The sequence below is a fragment of the Salvelinus alpinus genome, chromosome 31 (assembly GCF_045679555.1).
Source record: "Salvelinus alpinus chromosome 31, SLU_Salpinus.1, whole genome shotgun sequence".
In the NCBI taxonomy this organism is placed as follows: domain Eukaryota; kingdom Metazoa; phylum Chordata; class Actinopteri; order Salmoniformes; family Salmonidae; genus Salvelinus; species Salvelinus alpinus.
In genome coordinates, this window is record NC_092116.1 from 30,286,729 (window position 1) to 30,308,264 (window position 21,536).

The window sequence follows — 21,536 nt, forward strand, 5'->3', positions numbered from 1 at the left end:
TCGTTGTTATTTATTTATTTTAATTCAGAGAATAAACTGTTTACCATAGAAAAGGAATCGGTTGTTCCTGGTTTTGCCTTTTACCGAGATCGCTGTCTGCCTTCACATCCTCCTCCTACCCATCCATCTTTCACATCAGCGCTCTCGTGCCTGCCCCTCGTGCTCACTCTGAACGAAACAGTAACCGTTGGCTCCTGCCGCGTTCATGTGCTAGTCGGAACTAGGAAACTCGGAAATGTTCGACTTGCTAACCGATTGAACAACCAGTTAGCAAGTTGGACATTTCAGAGTTTTCTAATTCCGAATAGCACATGAACTCAGCATTAGTCATCTCGAGCGTATGCACACACACCGCCCCACCTGCGTCTAGAACGAAGCCTAGAAGCATCACGGTTATCACCGCCAAACACTGAAGCGCACAGGACTAACGAACAGGCGTTAATCTAATCTTTAACGGAAGAAATGTGGGTTTTTATCTAATCTATGCTATGTTTGCATGGGAAAGGTGAATTAATCAAACCATGGAAGGCGTGAAGAAGAACCGAGAGGCACCGGGTGAATGAACTCTTCTGATCCCGACAGAGACGACTTTCAATCGGCGTGGATTATGCGCATTTGCCGCAGGCTGTACTGTCATCACTACAGTGAAACCGGATCTCGACCGGTGACGGATGGGGTGATTCCCTCCGTGCCGAGGAGGTGGTCCCAGCCTCTGTCCAGGGCCGCCACTGCTGGGGTGGGTCCACATCCCTGGCACCGTTAACCGTAGGGCTAACGGTAGGGCACGTGTCAGGGTGGAAGAGGAAAGATAACATGCAGACGGAGGTGCCAGTACCACCGGAGACAGGAGAGGAGACCTTAGAAGACCGAGCAGGGAGAGAGGAGGTAGGGGAACACTGCGGTGTGACTGACTGACTGGCTGAATGACTGGGTGTATAGGCTACATGGGGGACAGGCGCGCTTAGCCTAATTGTCTTTAAGGTCCATCAATAGATCAGACGCGCCTTTTTAGTTTATCCTTAGTTTTTATAGATTTGACACCTTTGCTTCCGGTGGCCTTGTTGTCATGGGTGATGGTGCAAGTTTTACTGTAGATGATAACACGTGACTGAAGATGCATGTCTTGGCCTACTCAACACTTTTAGCCTACAAATGAATTGCCAATTTATAGGGATGGTAGGTCTATAGTCCTATAAAAAACATGAGCTGGCACACACCCAGAGAAACGTATTTTATGTAGAGGTGCTGACTAACGTGGAATATAAACTATAAGCTATAAAAATAAACACAGTCACACGCTCTATATATAAACTCCCAGTCATTTATTGGGTAAAAAAAAAAACACCAACGTTTCTGCATCTCTGTGCCTTCTTCAGGGTGATGTCATGAATGCTCGAACCAATGACAACAATGAAGGGTGTGTCATAATGATTAAGTTAATTAGAATGAATTGAGTGAAACTGTAAAAAAAAAAAAACTATAGTTTATGGCATATTAAATATATTAGGCTATTGTTATCATATGGAAACATAATTGAATATTGTACATAGTAGGAGCATCAACATACATTATTGGTTAATTCAATTTTTTTTTTAAACATAGTCTGACTATAGCCTATTAGTATTGTTTGAAATTTTCCACAAGATGTGTTTAGTTAAAGGGGAAACTAATGTTGCCTATAGCACATCCAGATAGGGACAAAACATTACCACGGTGCGGATGAAAGGGCAGTGAAAAGCAAGGTGCCCTATTTCACTCACCTTATATACACTACATGACCAGAAGTATGTGGACATAACATTCATACTGATATATATTTATTTATTTAATTTAACCTTTATTTAACTTGGCATGTCAGTTAAGAACAAATTCTTATTTACAATTATGGCCTACATATAGGGGCCTACTGTAAATTACATTATGTCTGAGCGTGGACATGCCGCATGTTGTCGATAAACTAGATTAAATTAACAAACAAAAAAGTGAACAATTCGAAACGACTAGTTTTAAGTGTCTAAATACTCTTACAGGCACTATAATGGCTCTCCATATAATATACTACATGGTACTACAAAAGTAGGTGGACACCTGCTGGTCCAAAATCATGGGCATTAATATGGAGTTGGTCCCCCCTTTGCTGCTATAACAGCCTCCACTCTTCTGGGAAGGCTTTCCACTAGATGTTTGAACATTGCTGTGGGGACTTGCTTCCATTCAGCCACAAGAGCATTAGTGAGGTCGGGCACTGATGTTGGGCGATTAGGCCTGGCTCGCAGTCGGCGTTCCAATTCATCCCAAAGGTGTTCAGTGGGGTTGAGGTCAGGGCTCTGTGCAAGCCAGTGAAGTTCTTCCACACCGATCTCGACAAACCATTTCTGTATGGACCTCGCTTTGTGCATGGGGGCATTGTCATGCTGAAACAGGAAGGGCCTTCCCCAAACTGTTGCCGCAAAGTTGGAAGCACAGAATCGTCTAGAATGTAATTGTATGCTGTAGCATTAAGATTTCCCTTAACTGTAACTAAGAGGCCTGAACCATGAAAAAACGCCCCAGACCGTTATTCCTCCTCCACCAAACTTTACAGTTGGCACTATGCATTGGGGCAAGTAGCGTTCTTCTGGCATCCGCCAAACCCAGATACGTCCATCGGACTGCCAGATGGCGAAGATACGTCCATCGGACTGCCAGATGGCGAAGCGTGATTCATCACTCCACAGAACGCGTATCCACTGCTCTAGAGTCCAATGGCGGCGAGCTTTACACCACTCAAGCCGACACTTGACATTGAGCATGGTGATCTTAGGCTTGTGTGCGGCTGCTCGGCCGTGGAAACCCATTTCGTGAAGCTCCCGATGAACAGTTCTTGTGCTGACGTTGCTTCCAGAGGCAGTTTGTATCTCGGTAGTGAGTGTTGCAACCGAGGACAGACACATTTTATGAGCTACACGCTTCAGCACTTGGTGGTCGCATTCTGTGAGCTTGTGTGGCCTACCACTTTGCGGTTGAGCCGTTGCTGCTCCTAAATTAATCCACTTCACAATAACAGGACTTACAGTTGAACGGGGCATCTCTAGCAGGGCAGAAATTTGACGATCTGACTTGTTGGAAAGGTGGCATCCTATGACGGTGCCACTTTGAAAGTCACTGAGCTCTTCAATAAGGCCATTCTACTGCCAATGTTTGTCTATGGAGATTGCATGGCTGTGTGCTCGATTTTATACACCTGTCAGCAACGGGTGTGGCTGACATAGTAGAATCCACTAATTTGAAGGGGTGTCCACATACGTTTGGCCATGTAGTGTATTTCAGGCTGTTTGATGCAGCCCTCTGAAACACATTATGATTAGGCAGCTGTAGCCTGTCCTAAACACATTATGATTAGGCAGCTGTAACCTGTCCTAAACACATTATGATTAGGCAGCTGGAGCCTGTCCTAAACACATTATGATTAGGCAGCTGGAGCCTGTCCTAAACACATTATGATTAGGCAGCTGGAGCCTGTCCTAGACACATTATCAATAGGCAGCAGTAGCCTGTCCTAAACACATTATGAATAGGCAGCTGTAACCTGTCCTTAACACATTATGATTAGGCAGTAGCCTGTCCTAAACACATTATGATTAGGCAGCTGTAGCCTGTCCTAAACACATTATGACCAGGCAGCTGTAACCTGTCCTAAACACATTATGATTAGGCAGCTGTAGCCTGTCCTAAACACATTATGATTAGGCAGCTGTAGCCTGTCCTAAACACATTATGAATAGGCAGCTGTAACCTGTCCTAAACACATTATGGTTAGGCAGCTATAGCCTGTCCTAAACACATTATGAATAGGCAGCTGTAACCTGTCCTAAACACATTATGATTAGGCAGCTGTAGCCTGTCCTAAACACATTATGAATAGGCAGCTGTAGCCTGTCCTAAACACATTATGATTAGGCAGCTGTAGCCTGTCCTAAACACATTATGATTAGGCAGCTGTAGCCTGTCCTAAACACATTATGATTAGGCAGCTGGAGCCTGTCCTAAACACATTATGATTAGGCAGCTGGAGCCTGTCCTAAACACATTATGATTAGGCAGCTGTAGCCTGTCCTAAACACATTATGAATAGGCAGCTGTAGCCTGTCCTAAACACATTATGATTAGGCAGCTGTAGCCTGTCCTAAACACATTATGATTAGGCAGCTGTAGCCTGTCCTAAACACATTATGATTAGGCAGCTGGAGCCTGTCCTAAACACATTATGATTAGGCAGCTGGAGCCTGTCCTAAACACATTATGATTAGGCAGCTGTAGCCTGTCCTAAACACATTATGATTAGGCAGCTGTAGCCTGTCCTAAACACATTATGATTAGGCAGCTGTAGCCTGTCCTAAACACATTATGAATAGGCAGCTGTAGCCTGACCTAAACACATTATGAATAGGCAGCTGTAGCCTGTCCTAAACACATTATGATTAGGCAGCTGGAGCCTGTCCTAAACACATTATGATTAGGCAGCTGGAGCCTGTCCTAAACACATTATGATTAGGCAGCTGTAGCCTGTCCTAAACACATTATGAATAGGCAGCTGTAGCCTGTCCTAAACACATTATGATTAGGCAGCTGGAGCCTGTCCTAAACACATTATGATTAGGCAGCTGTAGCCTGTCCTAAACACATTATGATTAGGCAGCTGAAACCTGTCCTAAACACATTATGATTAGGCAGCTGTAGCTTGTCCTAAACACATTATGATTAGGCAGCTGTAACCTGTCCTAAACACATTATGATTAGGCAGCTGTAGCCTGTCCTAAACACATTATGATTAGGCAGCTGTAACCTGTCCTAAACACATTATGATTAGGCAGCTGTAGCCTGTCCTAAACACATTATGATTAGGCAGCTATAGCCTGTCCTAAACACATTATGATTAGGCAGCAGTAGCTTGTCCTAAACACATTATGATTAGGCAGCTGTAACCTGTCCTAAACACATTATCAATAGGCAGTAGCCTGTCCTATTCCACAGCATATAGAAGTAGTCCTACTCAAGACAACAGCCTGGATGTTTATTTTGGTAGGCTGATATTCCCATCTCTCCATCCTCAGCCATGCCTGCATCCCTCCCCCGTTCCTTTTCTCTCTCCCTCCATCTCCCGCTCCATATTTCCTGTGCAGTCTGCTGCATGTCTGCATTGCAGTCTCCCTGCCACAACCGCTGCTCCCTGCCTCATCTACCTACCTCACCATCTCTCTATTCCTTAATCTCTCTGTCCTCTCCCTCCATCTCTCTCTGTCCTCTCTCTCCATCTCTCTCTGTCCTCTCTCCATCTCGCTCTGTCCTCTGCCTCCATTTTTCCCTCCATCTCTCTGTCCTCTCCCCCGTCGCTCTCTCCCTCCATCTCTCTGTCCTCACCATCTCTCCCTCCCTCCATCTCTCTGTCTTCACCATCTCTCTCTCTCTCTCTCTCTCTCTCTCCGTCTCTCTCTCTCCCTCCATCTCTCTGTCCTCTCCCCCGTCTATCTCTCCCTCCATCTCTCTGTCCTCACCATCTCTCCATCTCTCTGTCTTCACCATCTCTCCCCCGTCTCTCTCCTCCTCCATCTCGCTGTCCTCTCCCTCCATCTCTTTCTCTCTCCGTCTCTCTCTCTCCCTCCATCTCTCCGTCCTCTTACAACCCGTGTGTTGTGATAGTAGCGTTGTTTGCTCTCTAACCTGTTAGTTGATGCGTCTTGACACCGTGATATACTGTACAGGCCTTAAGGCCGAGACAATAAGAAGACACAGTGGCAGAGTAAAGTCAACCACACTTTTGTTTCATCACTAAACCAGAGAGCGACATCTGTCTTGTGAAGTCCACGAAACATTTAGCACGTTTCCCAACAGTTACCAGACCTACAGCATCAAGTTCACGTTTTCCCAACAGTTACCAGACCTACAGCATCAAGTTCACGTTTTCCCAACAGTTACATGACCTACAGCATCAAGTTCACGTTTCCCAACAGTTACCAGACCTACAGCATCAAGTTCACGTTTCCCAACAGTTACCAGACCTACAGCATCAAGTTCACGTTTTCCCAACAGTTACATGACCTACAGCATCAAGTTCACGTTTCCCAACAGTTACATGACCTACAGCATCAAGTTCACGTTTCCCAACAGTTACCAGACCTACAGCATCAAGTTCACGTTTCCCAACAGTTACATGACCTACAGCATCAAGTTCACGTTTTCCCAACAGTTACATGACCTACAGCATCAAGTTCACGTTTCCCAACAGTTACCAGACCTACAGCATCAAGTTCACGTTTTCCCAACAGTTACATGACCTACAGCATCAAGTTCACGTTTCCCAACAGTTACCAGACCTACAGCATCAAGTTCACGTTTCCCAACAGTTACCAGACCTACAGCATCAAGTTCACGTTTCCCAACAGTTACATGACCTACAGCATCAAGTTCACGTTTTCCCAACAGTTACATGACCTACAGCATCAAGTTCACGTTACCCAACAGTTACCAGACCTACAGCATCAAGTTCAAGTTTCCAACAGTTTCAGACTACTAAACAACTGTTGATTTAGTTACCTCACGTCGCAAAGTATACAGGAGCTTCCTTCACTAGTCCAGCACCATTTCCACATCATCTAATCACCTCTGATTAGTCTAACACAGTGACAACTAAAAGATACCAAAAAATGACTTAGTCCAACGTAAGCTAAATATGACGTGGCTGTCCATGGTACTGATTTCTCTGTCTGTCTGTGTGTGTGTTTGCGTGTGTGTGTGTGTGTGCGTGCGTGTGTGTGTGTGTGCGTGCGTGTGCGTGTTTGAGCATGCAAGTTGAAAAAACATGTTGACTCACCCTACTTGTAGTGAAACACAAATGACCTCTTCTCTTTGATGTTGCCTAAACGGTCTATCACTCTGTCATACAGTAAACGATCTATCACTCTGTTATACAGTAAACGGTCTATCACTCTGTTATACAGTAAACGATCTATCACTCTGTTATACAGTAAACGGTCTATCACTCTGTTATACAGTAAACGGTCTATCACTCTGTTATACAGTAAACGGTCTATCACTCTGTTATACAGTAAACGGTCTATCACTCTGTTATACAGTAAACGGTCTATCACTCTGTCATACAGTAAACGGTCTATCACTCTGTTATACAGTAAACGATCTATCACTCTGTTATACAGTAAACGGTCTATCACTCTGTTATACAGTAAACGGTCTATCACTCTGTTATACAGTAAACGGTCTATCACTCTGTTATACAGTAAAGGGTCTATCACTCTGTCATACAGTAAACGGTCTATCACTCTGTTATACAGTAAACGGTCTATCACTCTGTTATACAGTAAACGGTCTATCACTCTGTTATACAGTAAACGGTCTATCACTCTGTTATACAGTAAACGGTCTATCACACTGTTATACAGTAAACGGTCTATCACTCTGTCATACAGTAAACGGTCTATCACTCTGTTATACAGTAAACGATCTATCACTCTGTTATACAGTAAACGGTCTATCACTCTGTTATACAGTAAACGGTCTATCACTCTGTTATACAGTAAACGGTCTATCACACTGTTATACAGTAAACGGTCTATCACTCTGTTATACAGTAAACGGTCTATCACTCTGTTATACAGTAAACGGTCTATCACTCTGTTATACAGTAAACGGTCTATCACTCTGTTATACAGTACACACTTTTAGTTTTTGTTGTCCTAGGCTACCTGGCTAAAATGTTTTTTTGTTGTTGTTGTTTTTTTCCCCCCAATTTGTTTGGGGAAGCCTGGCTTCCCTTGGCTTCCATGAATACACACCACTGCTATCTGCTTCCCCCTCTCTCACTAAATTAGATTTCTCAAGGGATCCCCGTCTCGACTAATATCAATTATAAGGGGGAGGGCTAGTCATGTTTGAAGAAAGCCTTTGGCAGCAGACGTGTAGGTTAGTGATTTTTTTACGGGAGAGAGAGAGAGAGGCAAACTGAACATTTTTACGGGAGAGAGAGAGAGAGGCAAACTGAACATTTTTGAAGATATAAACATTGTTCTCAGCTGTCAGTTTTGTCCGTTTACCGTTTCTTGATTTATTATATTCCATACCGTGAGCCATCTGTTTTCCACTCTGTTGCTCGCTCCCTTCCTCCCTGCTTCGCCAACCAACGCACTTCGAGTCCACTAATTATAGCCAATCAGAATCCAGCTGATTCAACTGTCGATCGTGAAATAGAGGGAGAAAACCTCTTCTCCTGCCAATCGTTTAGGGCCTTTTCTGTTGTTGTTGTTGTTGTAAAATGGCAACTAACGGTTTTACTGACAGTTGTATTTTTCTCTGCTAAACATTTTGCCCGATGACCTCACACAGAAAGGCTAGAAAACACGTGGTAGCCAACTGTCAGTGGTGACATCATCTAGGCTCGTAGATGGACACGTACCCTAGATGTGAATGTTTGGAGATGACACAGGAAACATACACATGGTGCAGTCAGTGTCAAATCACAACAGAGGAAAAAGAGGCTGTTTTTTTTGGCAGTAGTACGGTTCCCTGGGAGGGACAATCTGTCTTTTTTCTGGCTTCTCCTTTGTCTCTCTCTCTGTATCTCTCTCTGTATCTCTCTCTGTATCTCTCTCTCTGTATCTCTCGCTCTCTGTATCTCTCTCTCTCTGTCTCTGTCTCTCTCAATTCAATAAAAAAAACTATGTCAATTCACGGGGCTTTATTGGCATGGGAAACATATGTTAACATTGCCAAAGTCTCTCTCTCTCTGTGTCTCTCTCTCTCTCTCTCTCTCTCTCTGTCTCTCTCTCTCTCTGTCTCTCTCTTTCCTCTGTATCTCTCTCTGTCTGTCTCTCTCTCTTGTTTGTCACTAAGGTTTCTGTCAGAGGTGTCACACCCATAGGGGGAACAGGGGCACATGCCCTCTCAGATTTATCCTGTTGTAAAGATTTTATTTTTCGTCAAAAAATGGAATAAAATAATAAATGATAGTTGTTTCTCTGTAATACTACTAGCCGCCTAGCAATTGTAATGAAGTTGTTTTTAGCCCAGATAGATTCCCAACCTTTACAACCTCATGACTAGATACCCGGAAGCCATTACAGTGCGGTAATCACAAAACATATTATTTTCCATGTTATAGCCTAACTAGACGATAGGCTGTAAATGCCTGGTGAATTTGAGAGGCATGCTAGACAAGACATTGCAAGATACAGATTACCAAGACATATGCATACGATTTGTTCTGCCTGCTCCCTTCTCTCTCTCCCTCACGCTGGCCTGCCTGCCCCCTCCTCTCTCTCCCTCACACTCACCTGCCTGCTCCCTCCTCCCCCACGCTGGCCTGCCTGCTCTCTCTCTCCCTCACACTGACCTGCCTGCTCTCTCCTCTCTCTCCCTCACACTGACCTGCCTGCTCTCTCCTCCCCCACACTGACCTGCCTGCTCCCTTCTCTCTCTCCCTCACGCTGGCCTGCCTGCCCCCTCCTCTCTCTCTCTCCCTCACACTCACCTGCCTGCTCCCTCCTCCCCCACGCTGACCTGCCTGCTCCCTCCTCCCTCACGCTGGCCTGCCTGCTCTCTCCTCCCTCACGCTGGCCTGCCTGCTCTCTCCTCCCTCACGCTGGCCTGCCTGCTCTCTCTCCCTCACGCTGACCTGCCTGCTCTCTCTCCCTCACGCTGGCCTGCCTGCTCTCTCTCCCTCACGCTGACCTGCCTGCTCTCTCTCCCTTACGCTGACCTGCATGCTCTCTCCTCCCTCACGCTGGCCTGCCTGCTCTCTTCCCCCACGCTGACCTGCCTGCTCCCTCCTCTGTCACACTGACCTGCCTGCTCTCTCCTCCCTCACACTGACCTGCCTGCTCTCTCTCCCTCACGCTGGCCTGCCTGCCCCCTCCTCTCTTTCCCTCACACTGACCTGCCTGCTCTCTCCTCCCTCACGCTGGCCTGCCTGCTCCCTCCTCTCTCCTCCCTCACGCTGGCCTGCCTGCTCTCTCCTCCCTCACGCTGACCTGCCTGCTCTCTCTCCCTCACGCTGACCTGCCTGCTCTCTCCTCCCTCACACTGACCTGCCTGCTCCCTCCTCTCTCTCCCTCACACTGGCCTACCTGCTCCCTCCTCTCTCCTCCCTCACGCTGACCTGCCTGCTCTCTCCTCCCTCACGCTGGCCTGCCTGCTCTCTCCTCCCTCACGCTGGCCTGCCTGCTCTCTCCTCCCTCACGCTGACCTGCCTGCGCTCTCCTCCCTCACGCTGGCCTGCCTGCTCTCTCCTCCCTCACGCTGGCCTGCCTGCTCTCTCTCCCTCACGCTGGCCTGCCTGCCCCCTCCTCTCTCCTCCCTCACGCTGACCTGCCTGCTCTTTCTCCCTCACGCTGGCCTGCCTGCTCTCTCCTCCCTCACGCTGGCCTGCCTGCTCTCTCCTCCCTCACGCTGGCCTGCCTGCTCTCTCCTCCCTCACGCTGGCCTGCCTGCTCTTTCTCTTCGCTAATGATGCCAGTGTGTTGTTCAGTATTCGGTCTGTTGCGTGTAGAAGATCATAGCTTATTCATTGATGATTGACCCTGCTTTACTGAAGTTGCTAGACATTGTAAGCCAAGAAATTGAAAAACAGCTATTGATTGCTGATAGATAAGCCTAGTGCACGGTTCTGACTGGGTGCTGACCTGTCTATACTGATAGATAAGCCTAGTGCACGGTTCTGTCTGGTGGCTGACCTGCCTATACTGATAGATAGACCTAGTGCACGGTTCTGACTGGTGGCTGACCTGCCTATACTGATAGATAGACCCAGTGCACGGTTCTGACTGGGTGCTGACCTGCCTATACTGATAGATAGACCCAGTGCACGGTTCTGACTGGGTGCTGACCTGCCTATACTGATAGATAAGCCTAGTGCACGGTTCTGTCTGTCTGGTGGCTGACCCGACTATACTGTGGCCCTCCCCTCCCTCTCTGTCCCTCGCTAGCTCGCTTTTGAAAAATGCAAGTGTTTGTGTTCTCGAAAGTACGCAACTAATCAGTCTCCTCCGTTCCAAAAATACTGAATCTTAAGAGTCATCACCAGGAGTCGAGGATCAATTATTTTGGAGTCCAATCGACCACTACGTCATTGGAAAAGTTGGAAAAATGTCAGGAAAATGTCAAGCGACAGCAGCGAAGTCCTGTATGGGAGTACTTTGAGGAGAGGTACAGGGATTCTTCCTGTAAAAGTTGCATCATACTGCAGCAGAGCTTGGTGGGGTGCTGAGGAATTGTGTGGAATGTTGAAGTGCATGAAGTCATAGTATTTTACTGACAGCCATTGTTGCCGTTGAAGCTAGTTTCGACCACCAGAGGGCGTCTGTGAGAAGCTGAGTTATTGAAAGAACATGGAGCTGACGGCCTAACAGTCCTGTTTACTGTAGCTGTCTTAGTGTAACTTACTTATTGTCAAAAAGACCTACTGTATTTCAATATACAGGATATCAATCAATGATTCACTCATTTGTGCATGTCATCACACAACATACAAGTCATCCATGTCGTTAAATACAGTCAAGCATTTTAGTTATAAAACTAAATAACAAAGGGATCCTTGAACACTTATACAATGAATAAACCTCAACATGTCGGCTAAAGAGATTGAATTCACGAATGCATTTGATTGTTTTTAATATTGGCTGCACTAGAGACTTTAAAACCTATTTTTGTTAGAACAGACTATATGCGATTGATTGTAATTGGTTTGTAAATTAATGTTGTATTTCTTGTTTATACTGAAACGTCGCTCAGTTAAATTGATTAATATTATGGCGTTTCTATTCCAAGAAAAAACGAAAATGCATTTCTTACTGTAGCCTATGTAGGCCTCAGGGTTTCCGTTAGGATAATATGGCGCTGTACAACGTGACCGGTTGGGAGTAGGCCTCAGGGTTTCAGTTAGGATAATATGGCGCTGTACAACGTTACCGGTCGGGAGTAGGCCTAGGCTACTAAGCGACTGCGAGTGAAGAGCAAAATAATCCTAAAATTTCCACACCCTAATTGTAGGCTAATGAATGATTCCCGAAAAAGACCAGTCCCCATGATTGTCTCAAGGCAGCGTGAAACGGTGCTGAAATAGTTGACCACACGCGGGTTGGCTATTGCTTCAAAATCCTATGATAACAATTGGATGACTTTGGGTGTTTCAGTAAGTAACAATTTGTTGTCTTCAATTGCATTATCATACTTTATTCTGTCATTCAGTGATATTTATTCCCATAGTAATTCGTTATGGATCCATCCAGATATGGTTAGAAACCCGTGTATTTGGTGGGCTATGCAAAAGAGACGGGTGAAGTGACTTACCTCGCTAACATCCATTAATACATTTAAAGCCCCTAAACTCGGCAACAGTCTATTGTTCTGCTATTGAGAGAATGACAAGACTGTTAATTGAAATGCATTCCAGGTGACTACCTCACGAAGCTGGTTGAGAGAATGCCAAGAGTGTGCAAAGCTGTCATCAAAGCAAAGGGTGGCTACTTTGAAGAATCTAAAAATATTTGAAAAACATTTGATTTGTTGTACACTTTTTTGGTTACTACATGATTCCATGTGTTATTTCATAGTTTTGATGTCGTCACTAATATTATACAATGTAGAAAATAGTAAAAATAAAGAAAAACTGTAGGTGTGTCCAAGCTTTTGACTGGTCTTTTTTTTGTTACTAGGTGATTCCATATGTGTCGTCACTGGTACTGCAGCTGTTCAATATGGTTTCCTTTTAGCCAAATGTTGAATAGACATGCAGACAAATTAATTAATGCAAGGAAAAGAGGAATATTAGCCTACTGTGTGTAGTCATAAAAACAATTAATAAACAATTAACAGTTAATAAACATACATTATTTTGTTTTGTAACGGATCGGCTCTCGGAACTCATTAAAGAGGCGGCTTCTATCTTCAATATAATCATTCATTCAGAAGGTTAAATCCATATGCAGTATATTAAATATATTAAATATATTTTATATTAAATTAAATTACCAGGTTCATCATTTTTCATCAGGTTATGATAATCCATGCCTTCTGGGAATGTTATAAAGTCCAACAGTTGTGGGCGGAGGTAGACATTTAGCTGTCAGAAGTATTACACTGGAAACTAACTTTTAATCATTAGTCTGTTTGCATGTTTCAAGACACGGCATATAAGGGTGCAGTACTTTTCTCGTCAATCTTGAAAAAACATATACTTAAAAAATGAAAATCAACCAATGTCAGCCTTTAAATGCTTTATTATCTAAATGTTGAACGTGTTTGTGGGCGACGGAGAGAAACAAAACGGTGCAGTTTGAGGCCGTGTGGCGGAGAGTGATGTAGTTGGTCTGGAGATGTGATGTAGTTGGTCTGGAGATGTGATGTAGTTGGTCTGGAGATGGAGGTGTGATGTAGTTGGTCTGGAGATGTGATGTAGTTGGTCTGGAGATGGAGGTGTGATGTAGTTGGTCTGGAGATGGAGGTGTGATGTAGTTGGTCTGGAGATGGAGGTGGGATGTAGTTGGTCTGGAGATGGAGGTGTGATGTAGTTGGTCTGGAGATGTGATGTAGTTGGTCTGGAGATGTGATGTAGTTGGTCTGGAGATGTGATGTAGTTGGTCTGGAGATGTGATGTAGTTGGTCTGGAGATGTGATGTAGTTGGTCTGGAGATGGAGGTGTGATGTAGTTGGTCTGGAGATGTGATGTAGTTGGTCTGGAGATGGAGGTGTGATGTAGTTGGTCTGGAGATGGAGGTGTGATGTAGTTGGTCTGGAGATGGAGGTGTGATGTAGTTGGTCTGGAGATGGAGGTGTGATGTAGTTGAGATGGAGGTGGGATGTAGTTGGTCTGGAGATGGAGGTGTGATGTAGTTGGTCTGGAGATGGAGGTGTGATGTAGTTGGTCTGGAGGTGTGATGTAGTTGGTCTGGAGATGGAGGTGTGATGTAGTTGGTCTGGAGATGGAGGTGTGATGTAGTTGGTCTGGAGATGGAGGTGTGATGTAGTTGGTCTGGAGATGGAGGTGTGATGTAGTTGGTCTGGAGATGGAGGTGTGATGTAGTTGGTCTGGTGATGGAGGTGTGATGTAGTTGGTCTGGAGATGGAGGTGTGATGTAGTTGGTCTGGAGATGGAGGTGTGATGTAGTTGGTCTGGAGATGGAGGTGTGATGTAGTTGGTCTGGAGATGGAGGTGTGATGTAGTTGGTCTGGTGATGGAGGTGTGATGTAGTTGGTCTGGAGATGGAGGTGTGATGTAGTTGGTCTGGAGATGGAGGTGTGATGTAGTTGGTCTGGAGATGGAGGTGTGATGTAGTTGGTCTGGAGATGGAGGTGTGATGTAGTTGGTCTGGAGATGAGTGATGTAGTTGGTCTGGAGATGGAGGTGTGATGTAGTTGGTCTGGAGATGAGTGATGTAGTTGGTCTGGAGATGGAGGTGTGATGTAGTTGGTCTGGAGGTGTGATGTAGTTGGTCTGGAGATGGAGGTGTGATGTAGTTGGTCTGGAGATGGAGGTGGGATGTAGTTGGTCTGGAGATGGAGGTGGGATGTAGTGGGTCTGGAGATGGAGGTGGGATGTAGTGGGTCTGGAGATGGAGGTGTGATGTAGTTGGTCTGGAGATGGAGGTGTGATGTAGTTGGTCTGGAGATGGAGGTGTGATGTAGTTGGTCTGGAGATGGAGGTGTGATGTAGTTGGTCTGGAGATGGAGGTGTGATGTAGTTGGTCTGGAGATGGAGGTGTGATGTAGTGGGTCTGGAGATGGAGGTGTGATGTAGTGGGTCTGGAGATGGAGGTGTGATGTAGTTGGTCTGGAGATGGTGGTGTGATGTAGTTGGTCTGGAGACGGAGGTGTGATGTAGTTGGTCTGGAGAGAGTGATGTAGTTGGTCTGGAGATGGAGGTGTGATGTAGTTGGTCTGGAGATGGAGGTGTGATGTAGTTGGTCTGGAGATGGAGGTGTGATGTAGTTGGTCTGGAGACGGAGGTGTGATGTAGTTGGTCTGGAGATGGAGGTGTGATGTAGTTGGTCTGGAGATGGAGGTGTGATGTAGTTGGTCTGGAGATGGAGGTGTGATGTAGTTGGTCTGGAGATGGAGGTGGGATGTAGTTGGTCTGGAGATGGAGGTGTGATGTAGTTGGTCTGGAGATGGAGGTGTGATGTAGTTGGTCTGGAGATGGAGGTGTGATGTAGTTGGTCTGGAGATGGAGGTGTGATGTAGTTGGTCTGGAGATGGAGGTGTGATGTAGTTGGTCTGGAGATGGAGGTGTGATGTAGTTGGTCTGGAGAGAGTGATGTAGTTGGTCTGGAGAGAGTGATGTAGTGGGTCTGGAGATGGAGGTGTGATGTAGTTGGTCTGGAGATGGAGGTGTGATGTAGTTGGTCTGGAGATGGAGGTGTGATGTAGTTGATGTTTGTATGTGTATGTTTTGTATTGTCTAAAAATATAAAATAAAATCTTACAAAAATTACAAGCTTGCAACACGCATCTGATTATTTATTATGAATAGGACTGTCACGCCCTGACCTTAGTTATCTATGTTTTCTTATTTATTTTGGTTAGGTCAGGGTGTGACGAGGGTGGGTATGCTTGTTTTGTATTGTCTAGGGGTTTTTGTATGTCATGGGGTGTTTGTAAGTCTAGGCATATGTAGGTCTATGGTGGCCTGAATTGGTTCCCAATCAGAGGCAGCTGTTTATCGTTGTCTCTGATTGGGGATCATATTTAGGTTGCCATTTTCCCTTTTGGTTTTGTGGGTTCTTATTCTATGTTTAGTTGCCTGTCTGCACTAGCCATATTAGCTTCACGGTTCGATTTGTTATTTTGTTCGTTTTGTTCAGTGTTCGTTCTATAAATAAATAAGAATGTACGCTTATCACGCTGCGCCTTGGTCTCCTTCCTACGACAGCCGTGACAAGGATTTAGTTTGTTTACATTCTTCATTGTGACCACAATGTCACAAATAATTGAACACACAACATAAGCAGATTAACTTGGTCAAAACATTTATTTATCTATCAGAAACGATGTTGGTACTTATTTATTTTGATCCAAAGCCGCGAATGAGTGAGTCACTCAGTTTTATGCTGACAAATGTATTAAATTGCCCAAATAAACGAGTACATTTCATAAATAAATGAAGTAGTTCAGGTCTTGATAATATGGGCAGTCTTTTTCCCCTCCCTCTCCTCGCTGGACTCCCTTCCATTCAGTTTCTTCTTCGTGTCAGCAAAGGACTCCGTGTTTCAGAAACTCACTTTATATAGATTTATATAGATGTCAGTCTTTCACACAGTGGTAAATAAAGACAGTTTGTTATTTAGAATTATTTATTTCTGTTTTTAGTAGGAGAGAAACCAAAAGCCCACCGTACATATTTTTTGAAAATCGTCATTCCACATGTCAAGTGCATTTTGCGCCATTGTATTTACTCAAGTTCTTGCTCAACTCCAGGACCACCCGCCAGGAAATCATTTTCTTGCCTGATGCAGGACTCTAGTGCCAGAGAAGAGACTCTCGGACTGAAAACATTCACACCTTCATTAATTTAGGAAAATATAATCAATTTGTGCCACAGTTTAGACTACCAATAGATCTGCGTTCTAACTTCCTCTTGTGATAGTGTGGTGCAATGACAGAATGCCACCATCTACCACAAACGGTCGCGGCATAAACTCAAATTTTTTAATTGAGGAACCACTGTATGCTTACATATGCAGAAAAATATACATATTTGTTTTTACATATAATTAATGTCTCTAGATTGAAGGAAAAAAATCAGTTTCAGGTGTTTGGAAAAAGAGAGGAAGAGGGGGATGGAGAGAGCGAGAGTGAGGAAGAGGGTAATGGAGAGAGCGAGAGGGATAGAGAGGAAGAGGGATGAGAGAAGGGGAATGGAGAGAGGGGGATGGAGGGAAGAGAGAGGGGTTGGAGATAGAGAGGATGAGGGATAGGGGGTGGAGAGGGTGGAAAGGAAGAGGGGTAGAGGGGGTGCAGAGAGAGTGGGATAGAGGGGGGTGGAGAGAGAGAGATAGAGGGGGTAGAGAGAGCGAGAGGGAGAGGGATGGGGGGGTGGAGAGGTATAGAATGCCCTTAATCTTTGGCACCTCTCACAGATAGGCCTTGCAGTCAGCAGTGGTGTGTGGGGAGACAAGTTATCAGAGCTGTTGCAGATTGTCGACATAGTGCTGGCTGTCACAGGGTTGGAGCTAGAGAGAGAGAGAGAGAGAGAGAGAGAGAGAGAGAGAGAGAGAGAGAGAGAGAGAGAGAGAGAGAGAGAGAGAGAGAGAGAGAGAGAGAGAGAGAGAGAGAGAGAGAGAGAGAGAGAGAGAGAGAGAGAGAGAGAGAGAGAGAGAGAGAGAGAGAGAGAGAGAGAGAGAGAGAGAGAGAGAGAGAGAGAGAGAGAGAGAGAGAGAGAGAGAGAGAGAGAGAGAGAGAGAGAGAGAGAGAGAGAGAGAGAGAGAGAGAGAGAGAGAGAGAGAGAGAGAGAAGGAAGGACATAGTGCTGGCTGTCACAGGGTTGGAGCTAGAGAGAGAGAGAGAGAGAGCGAGAGAGAGCGAGAAGGAAGGACATAGTGCTGACTGGACATCTGGACTTGGTTCAAACTTATTTTCTTTCCAATACTTATTGAGTGTTTGATGTAGCCTGCCTGGAGTGCCTGGAAAGCAGGGAGACTAATCCATTGGTTCCATTCCGCCAGAGTAAACCCAGGTCTGCCTAAAAGAGATTCTCCAGGTTCCGCTGGATGTAACAGTTGGAGTTTGTGAATGAATCGTCACAATACGAACACAACAGAAGCCTGCAGGGTGTTCCAGTTTGTCTGTCAACAGCTCAGCGAAAGGAAGAGGGGTTCTCGAGATCCTGAGGTATTTGTACTGTATATTTAGAGAGATGCCCACCCCCCCACCCTCCCTCCGATTCTGACACTCAATTACAGGAGAGGCCTTCCACTAAGGGGAAGAAGGGAGAGGCCTTCCACTAAGGGGAGGAAGGGAGAGGCCTTCCACTAAGGGGAGGAAGGGAGAGGCCTTCCACTAAGGGGAAGAAGGGAGAGGCCTTCCACTAAGGGGAAGAAGGAAGGTCCTGATCTGGGCTCTAGTTCTTCAGGAGGCTGAAGAAATTCAGCTTGGCACCTAAGACCCTCACAAACCTTTACAGATGCACAATCGAGAGCATCCTGTTGGGCTGTATCACCGCCTGATATGACAACTGCACCGCCCACAACTGCAGGGCTCTCCAGAGGGTGGTGCGGTCTGCACAACGCTTCACCGGGGGCAAACTACCTGCCCTCAAGGACACCTACAACACCCGATGTCACAGGAAGGCCATAAAGATCATCAAGGACAACAACCACTCGAGCCACTGCCTGTTCACCCCGCTATCATCCAGAAGGCGAGGTCAGTACAGGTGCATCAAAGCTGGGACCGAGAGACTGAAAAACAGCTTCTATCTCAAGATCATCACTAGGCTGCTTCCACCCGGTTACGTAACGCTACACCTTAGAGGCTGCTGCCCCAAATACATAGACATGAAATCACTGGCCACTTTAATAATGGAACACTAGTCACTTTAATAATGGAACACTAGTCACTTTAATAATGGAACACTAGTCACTTTAATAATGGAACACTAGTCACTTTAATAATGGAACACTAGTCACTTTAATAATGGAACACTAGTCACTTTAATAATGGAACACTAGTCACTTTAATAATGGAACACTAGTCACTTTAATAATGGAACACTAGTCACTTTAATAATGGAACACTAGTCACTTTAATAATGGAACACTAGTCACTTTAATAATGGAACACTAGTCACTTTAATAATGGAACACTAGTCACTTTAATAATGGAACACTAGTCACTTTAATAATGGAACACTAGTCACTTTAATAATGGAACACTAGTCACTTTAATAATGGAACACTAGTCACTTTAATAATGTTTACATATTTTTGCTTTACTCATCTCATATGTCTATACTATATTATTATTATTATTTTAGTCTATGCCACTCCAACATTGCTCATCCGAATATTTACATGCATATATTCCTTCTTTTACTTTTAGGTTGTGGGTATTGTGTGTTTTGTTGTGAATTGTTAGATACTACTACACTGTTGGAGCTAGAAACACAAGCACTTCGCTACACCCACAATAACAGCTGCTAAACATGTGTATGTGACCAATAACATTTGATTTGATTTTGATTCGGTGAGGGCTCTGGTGACTTCCTCTCTTTCTTCATCTGGTCTGTTGTTTCCTTGCCTCCCTCTCACCATAACACAGACAGACATTACAGACAACATTAGCACATCAATGTCAAACCTCCCCCATTCTTCTCTCTCCCCTCTCTGTCGCTCTCCTCTCTCTCGTCTCTCTCCTCTCTCTCTCCTCTTTTTCAGTTACTGGACGTTACTGGACATTACTGTTACTGGACGTTACTGTTACTGGACGTTACTGTTACTGGACATTACTGTTACTGGACGTTACTGTTACTGGACGTTACTGGACATTACTGTTACTGGACGTTACTGTTACTGGACATTACTGGACGTTACTGTTACTGGACGTTACTGTTACTGGACGTTACTGTTACTGGACGTTACTGTTACTGGATGTTACTGTTACTGGACGTTACTGGACATTACTGTTACTGGACGTTACTGTTACTGGACATTACTGGACGTTACTGGACATTACTGTTACTGGACGTTACTGTTACTGGATGTTACTGTTACTGGATGTTACTGGACATTACTGTTACTGGACGTTACTGTTACTGGATGTTACTGTTACTGGACGTTACTGGACATTACTGTTACTGGACGTTACTGGACATTACTGTTACTGGACGTTACTGTTACTGGATGTTACTGTTACTGGACGTTACTGGACATTACTGTTACTGGACGTTACTGTTACTGGATGTTACTGTTACTGGACGTTACTGTTACTGGACATTACTGGCCGTTACTGTTACTGGACATTACTGTTACTGGACGTTACGTTACTGGACATTACTGGACGTTACTGTTACTGGATGTTACTGGACATTACTGTTACTGGATGTTACTGTTACTGGACATTACTGTTACTGGACATTACTGGACGTTACTGTTACTGGATGTTACTGTTACTGGACGTTACTGGACATTACTGTTACTGGATGTTACTGTTACTGGACGTTACTGGACATTACTGTTACTGGACATTACTGTTACTGGATGTTACTGTTACTGGACGTTACTGTTACTGGACGTTACTGTTACTGGACATTACTGGACGTTACTGTTACTGGATGTTACTGTTACTGGACGTTACTGTTACTGGACATTACTGTTACTGGACATTACTGTTACTGGACATTACTGTTACTGGACATTACTGTTACTGGATGTTACTGTTACTGGACGTTACTGTTACTGGACGTTACTGTTACTGGACATTACTGGACGTTACTGTTACTGGATGTTACTGTTACTGGACGTTACTGTTACTGGACATTACTGGCCGTTACTGGACATTACTGTTACTGGACATTACTGTTACTGGACGTTACTGTTACTGGACGTTACTGTTACTGGACATTACTGTTACTGGACATTACTGTTACTGGACATTACTGTTACTGGACATTACTGGCCGTTACTGTTACTGGACATTACTGTTACTGGACATTACTGTTACTGGACGTTACGTTACTGGACGTTACTGTTACTGGACATTACTGGACATTACTGTTACTGGACATTACTGTTACTGGACATTACTGTTACTGGACGTTACGGTTACTGGACGTTACGTTACTGGCCGTTACTGTTACTGGCCGTTACTGTTACTGGCCGTTACTGTTACTGGTCGTTACTGTTACTGGCCGTTACTGTTACTGGCCGTTACTGTTACTGGACGTTACTGTTACTGTTACTGGACGTTACTGTTACTGGACGTTACATTACTGTACGTTACTGTTACTGTTACTGGACGTTACTGTTACTGGACGTTACTGTTACTGGACGTTACGTTACTGGACGTTACTGTTACTGTTACTGGACGTTACTGTTACTGGACGTTACGTTACTGGACGTTACTGTTACTGTTACTGGACGTTACTGTTACTGTACGTTACTGTTACTGGACGTTATTGTTACTGGACGTTACTGTTACTGGCCGTTACTGTTACTGGCCGTTACTGTTACTGGACGTTACTGTTACTGGACGTTACTGGACGTTACGTTACTGGCCGTTACTGTTACTGGACGTTACTGTTACTGGCCGTTACTGTTACTGGACGTTACTGGCTGTTACTGGACGTTACTGGCCGTTACTGTTACTGGACGTTACTGGCTTTTACTGTTACTGGCTGTTACTGTTACTGGACGTTACGTTACTGGACGTTACTGTTACTGGACATTAGTGGACATTACTGTTACTGGACGTTACTGTTACTGGACGTTACTGTTACTGGACGTTACTGTTACTGGACATTACTGGACATTACTGTTACTGGACATGACTGTTACTGGATG

General features: G+C 44.9%; 1 protein-coding gene across 1 annotated transcript in view; it reads left to right on the plus strand.

The window, feature by feature from the left end:
- The first annotated feature begins 358 nt into the window (after nt 1–358).
- LOC139561256 (transmembrane protein 151A) overlaps nt 359–21,536 on the plus strand; it is a 33,075-nt gene continuing 11,897 nt past the window's right edge. The window contains exon 1 of the mRNA XM_071378241.1: nt 359–885. Coding sequence (XP_071234342.1) covers nt 814–885 — 72 coding nt within the window. The 5' untranslated portion in view covers nt 359–813. The remainder of the gene's footprint in view (nt 886–21,536) is intronic.